General features: G+C 34.8%; 1 protein-coding gene across 2 annotated transcripts; it reads right to left on the bottom strand.

Annotated features, from left to right (window-relative positions):
- Positions 1-880: 880 nt before the first annotated feature.
- LOC114391247 (subtilisin-like protease SBT3.5) lies at positions 881-6369 on the bottom strand. Of its 2 annotated transcripts, none has more exons than XM_028352301.1 (11): positions 5889-6369; positions 5695-5789; positions 5469-5566; positions 5185-5343; positions 4411-4522; positions 3760-4291; positions 3170-3264; positions 2831-3073; positions 2617-2731; positions 2098-2281; positions 881-1649 (listed from the first exon to the last, which is right to left on the bottom strand). In XM_028352301.1, the coding sequence occupies exons 1-11, from the start codon at positions 5979-5981 to the stop codon at positions 1087-1089; spliced, it is 2289 nt and encodes a 762-aa protein (XP_028208102.1). In that variant the 5' UTR covers positions 5982-6369; the 3' UTR covers positions 881-1086. The 2 variants fall into 2 exon arrangements, with proteins under 2 accessions (XP_028208102.1, XP_028208103.1); XM_028352302.1 differs by having other exon boundaries at positions 1087-1649; positions 5695-5808.
- Between the last annotated feature and the right edge of the window lie 831 nt (positions 6370-7200).

Below are 7200 nucleotides of genomic sequence, written 5' to 3'. Positions count from 1 at the left end.
ATGATCAACAAAAGTCATCACCAAAACTTCTCCCTAAAAGAGAGAAAAATCATTACTTTTTAAAAAAATAATTGAAAGAAAACATAAATTATGTTATGATACTCTAAAAAAATAATCACTGGATAATTTTACATCAAAGTCATTTTCTTTTTTCAATTTATAATAAAATGACTCTTAATTGAGTTTAATTTTGATACAATGTCAGTATAAACTATCAACTAATTGAAAATTGCTTTAAATATGACTTTTAAAGGATTTATTATAAAAATTATTAATCTTCAATTATATGACAATTGATGTATTTTAATTAAGTTCAAAAATATAATTGCTAAATAATTAGGGAGTGCTTTGCATGTGCTCAAGTGATGTATAATATATAAGACTCATGATTACAAATCAATGGAGTCTAGGTAGTCTAGCATAGTAGCATCTAATTTAATGCTCCAACACATGGTTCAAAAATATAGCTAAGCAAAATTGTGGCTGCATTGATTTCGGACCATGTACAACATATTACGGTTCAACATAATTAAGAATGGAGTATTAGATGTTTGATATGTCATAGTGATTGTGGTTACTCTTTTACTTCCTATTTTCTTTTTTTTTCTTGTAGTTGAAGGTAACTAACTATTGACAAGGAAAACAACACAAATGACAAAATAACTCAGCCACATCTTGCAGTTTGCGATGTACAAATTCCCTTAAACCCACAAATGATAGACAAAGAAAATTCACCAAGAATGTCCAGAATACCACCCACTGGAGCTTCAACTTTACAAATATTTGAGTAACTTGGCCTATCTCAGATATCTGCATGTGGATGTGACTGATTTGCTGGTTTTTCAGTTCATATAAAGTATATGCGAGTATGCTGCACCAATTAATAAATAATGAATTTCAGAGTAATTTTAAATATACCATCTCTTTGGACACTATTTTTGGTAACTGTTGCTACTCCAAGCACATAATGAATATAATTTTGGCAGTGATCATCTAGTTTGCATCAGAAATTCAATAAGAATGGTTGTTCTAGTGACTATGGTATTCTCAAAGCTCTTATGCTAATATAGATATTTACAAGCATTGCTATCTGACCAACCCATTTTTTCCAGGAGCAACCCGGACAACCAAAGGACTAGTGACTTGTGATCTTCTATTCCTCCATGACAAGAGCCCAAATGCATATCCCTTTGATGGAGCAGTTACTTTGAAATTCACAGTGAAATTGATTTTCTGTCCAATTCTTGAGAAGATTAACCGGTTAGGTATAACACTGACTCTAACACCAGGTGGAGGAGACACTACAGCTTTATAAACACTTTTTGCTTTCCCAACATTGGTCACAATCCTAGTAACTGAAAAGTTGTCTTTAAGATTTGGCACTGAAATAGACGGGTAGTTGAGGTCAGATGCTGTGCTAAATGCCCTATCACATGTGCTGTTGTCTCTTGTAACTTGGTGGAGTGACCTCGGATCATAACCAAGTGAACACAGGAATGCAACAAAATCTGCTGGCTTTAAGTCATAGATGAGACCAGGATCAAGAACTCTTGCAGGGTTCACAAACCCCGATCCATAATCAAATGCATTAGCCCTTCTTTGTTCTGGATCAGCAATGATGGGTCTGTGGTGCTTATCCAGAATTGTAGCTGCATAATGAGTTTATGATTAGTCTCTTGAGTGGAACTAGCAAAGCCAGTGCACTGTAAGATATATAGTATATATCAGGAGAATGTTAACAATGCACTCTTTAACAAATTCTTTTTCAACACACTCTTTTGTTATTGGATGATAACTCCTATTAAATGATGCGAGTTCCACCCCTTGTTTAATTTGTTTCATTCACTGCAAGTCCTTAATGAAGAGTATGTTGGAAAGTTTGTAGCTGGCATTCTCTATGTATGATTTTATTTCCTTTTGGTGATACAGTAGAATTCTTTTATAATGTTCAGTTTCTAGATTTATAAACATTGACAGATGGAATTTAATCTATTATGGAGTTCTGTTTCAATTTGTCTGATTAAGATTAGTCTCTAACATATTTTAGTTTATATATATAGGCCTCTGGAAAATGATATTAATATCAGTATGATTTACCAGTGGTCAAGATGGCAGATTTGATAGCAGAAGGAGACCATGAAGGATGGACAGCTTTGACTAAGGTTGCAATTCCTGTTACATGAGGACAAGCCATAGAAGTTCCTGAGAGAATGTTGAACATGTTTCCAGCTGCTGGAGACCATGCTGCAAGGATATTTAGTCCTGGAGCTGTGACATCGGGCTGCGGAGCAACATGAGCACAGTCAGAAGTCCAAGAATGAAGTAAAAAATAATAATGAATAGACTTATATACCTTTTTGGTCTCTCAAATTTGGACTTAGTTTTCTCTTGGTTCCCCAAATTTAAAAGTGATTATTTTCGTCTCCTAATTTAGAATTAACTCACTAGTAGGTTATTTTCAAATTATGGGATGAAAATAATTACTTGTAAATTTGGGGACTAAAAGGAAATTAAACTCAAATTTGAGGGACAAAAAGATTTTTAAAGCTAATGAATATTGTTTGTCAACTCTAGAATATAGATGGAAATTCAGTTGCATGCTAAGTAGAATGTCACCTTCAGAATTTCTGGGTTCAAAGCATTGGGGCCTTTAGAAGAAAATGCTGCTACACGTGGTGCAGGATGAGCTCCAAGAACTGTCTTTGCTCCAAATATTCTTGATTCAGGCTTACTGTTCAGTATATAACAGGACGCATGGTTAGACTTTGGAGACAGTACGAGAGTACTTCACCGATATGTCATTTTTTTCATTTACAAATACAAAACAAACCGTGTAGTTCTGAGATAGGATAGAATCTTTTCTCCTGTTTTCTTTCCAACAATAGCTGAAGGGATCACAAATGGGATGGCAACATCTTGATCTGTCTCATCAATAAGTATCATGCCAACTCCACCTGCAGCTTTCACTATCTTGCTCTTTTCCACCTTTGACTCTGTTGAACTCTCTGCGTGTCTACACACCAGAACCTTGCCTTTGCTCTTTGTTTTATTCAGAGAACTCTCCAAACAGTAACTACAGAAGCCAGTAAAAGAGAACAAAATATAGCTTAAGAGTCATCTTTTTGCATTGATTTTTAGGTAGCTCTCACTTTTAAGTACCTTGCTTCACCTGGATTGATAAGGAGTAAAGTATCCTCCATTGGCTGCAGAAGCAGAAATTATCCTTGTGGAGGCATTCATTTCAAAAAGGCTGAGACTTTCACCCTGTTTCAATCATGGGAAACTACTCAGGATCCAAATGCCACCTTTAAAAAAAGGCTTAAATATTTTTTTATTCACAAAAATATGACTTCCTTTTAAAATTAGTTCTTATTTAAATTTTGGATCCTGCCAATGAGTGTCTTAAGAACATCAGTTAAGAAATTAATAAATAGATTTTTTTTTAACTAAATTCATGGTCATTGGAAATTATGGTGGAAGTACTATAAAAACTTTCTAATTTTTATTCCTTCTTATAATAAGTGTTCTAAGAGTACTTATTAGTGTTTTCCTTAAATTTGATTCATCTTAACACCTAAAAATTACAAAAATCATATACTTTTAATCTCTAGTGAAAGGCTAAAATTAAAAATTCAGTGTTTTTGTTGAATGTAACAACTCAAAGCCAATAAAACTTTATATCTAGGCTCAAATAAAAACAAAATGTAACACTTTTCAACTACCAAGAATATACTCAAGCCAACAGTCAATAAGTTTTACCATGATTTTGGCACCATTTCCCAACATGATATCAGAAGTGAAATCCCTATCAGTTGAGCTGGCAGCAACAGTGAGCATCCATGGAGCAAGATTAGTGGCAGAGCCAGCACTGCCTTCATTTCCAGCCGATGCAACAACCAGCACGCCACGACTAACAGCATGGAATGACCCCACAGAAATGGCATCACTGAAATAGTCTCCCTGGGGTGATTCAGCCCCCAGAGAAAGAGACAAAATGTGAACCCCATCTCTTATAGCATCATCAAAGGCTGCTAGCAAGTCCACATCGTAGCATCCAGAATCCCAACATGTCTTGTACACTGCAATTCTGGCCATTGGTGCACCTCCCCTTGCTCCTCCACTTGCCAGCCCCTTGTAGTTCATGTTTGCCACAAACCTCCCTGCTGCTATGGAGGCTGTGTGGCTCCCATGGCCAGTGCTGTCCCTTGCAGATCTGAAGGACTTTTTTGCATCTGAATCTCCCTCAGCAGCTTCATATCCACTCCTGTAGTATCTTGCTCCTATCACTTTCCTATATTATTATCCACAAAATTGTTAGCCATTGAAGATGACAAAACCATGTTGAAGACGTCATGTTTGGTCTGTGAAGTGAATATGAAACTAGATGAGGATAAGGTTTCAGCCTTAAACCTGTTGCATGATGAGGAATTGAATCCCTCCCCTGATTGACATTGGCCTTTCCAGCCAGGTGGCACTGCAGGCATGTCGGTGTCACTGAAGCTTGGGGATTCTGGCCAAATTCCTGAGTGAATAGTGATTGTGAAAAAAAAGAAGAAAGAAACTCATTATCATTCCCATTTTATTATCAAAATCCAATTATTAAGGCTGCCATGTCAATTGAGTATTTTTAGCATGCAGTGCCTAAAGTCCTATACCAGTTTTTCCAAGGTATGTTTTCAAGATTGAGTTTCATATATTGCAGGAAGAAGAGGGCTAGCAATACACTTCTTCGGACAAAACCTATTAAAAAATTATAAAATTATGAATGAGATTTTAAATAAGGAGTGTGACTCACATAATTTTGTGATTACTAACAAATTTGAATAGTGTGATGTTTGTTGATATTACTCTTTGCAGGAATTATACCAACAGCAAACAGGAGATGGAAAAAGTATATTTAGGTTTTGCTTTTCTCTACTGAAGACGATTTAAGTAACTGAAAAAGTACACTAGTAAGAATTTGACTACCATAGCAATGCCATTTGAAGTCCAATTTCCAATGTTATTGATTATACTTTCCCTAAGTCTGCTAGGGCTAAAAGGAGGGGAATAAAGGGTCTGAGACCCTGCCATTAAAGTAATAAAGCAAGTGTGGGCGAATAAATGCAATTATGCTACATTGAAGTAATCAACTTATCATCAAGACCGAAACTTTTCTGCAAAATGGTAAGGCTGCAAACTAACCAGTATCAATGAAACCAATGATGATGTTTTCTTGGTTTCTGATGGAGTAACCAAGAGTCTCCATGGTTTGGTCATCCAGAAGTCCCATGAAATCCCATGAGTGAGTTGTGTGCAACTTTCTTTTAGAATTGGGAAAAACAGAAACCACTCCTGGCATTTCTGGTTAAATTTGGGCACACAAGTCAAAAAACAAAAAACCATTATTAAAACAAGTTCTGAGGTGAAAACTGAGAAGTTGAGAAAAAGAAAAAAAGAAAATAGCAGCCGGAAACTTCCTGACATACTAGAAATTTGGGAAGCCTGTTCATCACTGAGTTTGGCTGCAAAGCCTCTGAAACCATGTCTGTAGGTATAAATATGAGAAGCTTGGGCTTGTTCAATGCTGTCAAAACATTACAATGAGGAAAAAAAAACTCACTTATTTAAAACAAGGTGTGATTAAGAAAATGAAACTAATTGAAAAGACTAGCAAAATTTGCCAAGAAAAGAAAAAGTGGTCATAACTCTGACCTTCCACTGTGAACAGAAGCAAGAATTTGATGATTTTCCTTCAGAATATCATCTGGGTGTTCCCCACTTTTGCTTCCCATGTACACTACATAAACCTGCCATCCAATCCATATTCTACACTTCACTTAAGAACCCCAAAACCCAGTGAACCATAACCAAAAATTCTACGCAAAGAAGCCACTGTTTGAATTTACCTTGGTAGAAAAGCAAAAGCTAACTTTTGCAGCAAGAACAGTCAGAAACAGAAAAAACAAAGCACTGCTCGTAGTATAACCAGAAGAAGACATTGTTATTATGTGTTAAAGTCTCAACCTTTGGTGACTAAAAGCAGTGTATATATCAGCATATAGGACACAGGAACCGGGTTCTATAAATAAAGAGTGGTATGTAACCATAAACAAGCAATTCAAGATTCTGAGAATAATAATAATAATAATAATAATAATAATAATAATAATAATAATAATAATAATAATAAAAGAAAGCCCTGATGGAAAAAAGAAAAATGAAGGAAGAATCATGGTTGAAGAGGAATCATATTGGTGTGTGACATGTGTTAGTGTCGAACGAGGTTGTTTTAAATAACAACAAAAAGAGGCGAATGCGATGAGAAAACATGGAGTATAGTACTAGTACTAGTGCTAGTGGTGGCAATTAGCAAAAAGCCAAAGGGTAGTAGCACTAGTGGGAAAAGGGTGTTTTAGATGATAACCAAGAGAGAGAAGAGAAAAGGACTAATGCTTTGTAACAATGCCAAGCAATCACAAAGCATATTCCAGTTTTTGGTGTCTACTCAAATGTCAATAGGACCCTCTTATTCCGGAGACTGTTAAAAGCAATGTAATCCACACTCAAGCTAATTAGTGGAGGCAAGGTGGCTGAAAATGCATGTGACCTTAGTATCGATTATTCCACTATTTTTTAGTAGGGAAAAAAAGTATGTTATTTGATTTAATCTAATTAATAGGTGGTGGTGACGTAAAATTTGTCACTTGTGGAGTGTTCTATCAATAAATAATTGAGGGATAGTATATGTCCCAAATCCCAATGCTAAAGGCTGAGATTCTTAGATATACTATACTATAAACACTTTCTCATGTACTATCATGCTCTAAATTGATGGATGCACTTGGGATTTTTGGATATCACACTCAAAATTACTGTTGAAACCGAGAAGAGACAAAATACGCCATCCATTCATTCTCCAAGACTATATACTCATTTACTGTTGAGATTTAAATAAATATTTAATTGACTATGTATGTATATATTTAATTATGGTATTAGGTGTTAACTTTTAATCAATAATTATAATTTTTTTACTTTATTCTTTAAAGTAAATATCTAATTTTAGAAAGGTCAAATTTTAAGTTAACAAGTTAAATTCTAAGGAATTATAAAATTATTTTAATTTTATTTTTTATCATTATGATATTGATGTGAGCAGTCAAATATGCAATAATTTTGTTGATGTATTTTTCTTGTAAGTTTTGTTTATGTCTAATT

The sequence above is a fragment of the Glycine soja genome, chromosome 16 (genome assembly GCF_004193775.1).
Source record: "Glycine soja cultivar W05 chromosome 16, ASM419377v2, whole genome shotgun sequence".
Classification (NCBI taxonomy): Eukaryota; Viridiplantae; Streptophyta; class Magnoliopsida; order Fabales; family Fabaceae; genus Glycine; species Glycine soja.
The sequence above is the reverse complement of the archived record's forward strand: the minus strand, read 5'-3'. Positions and strand labels throughout refer to the sequence as shown.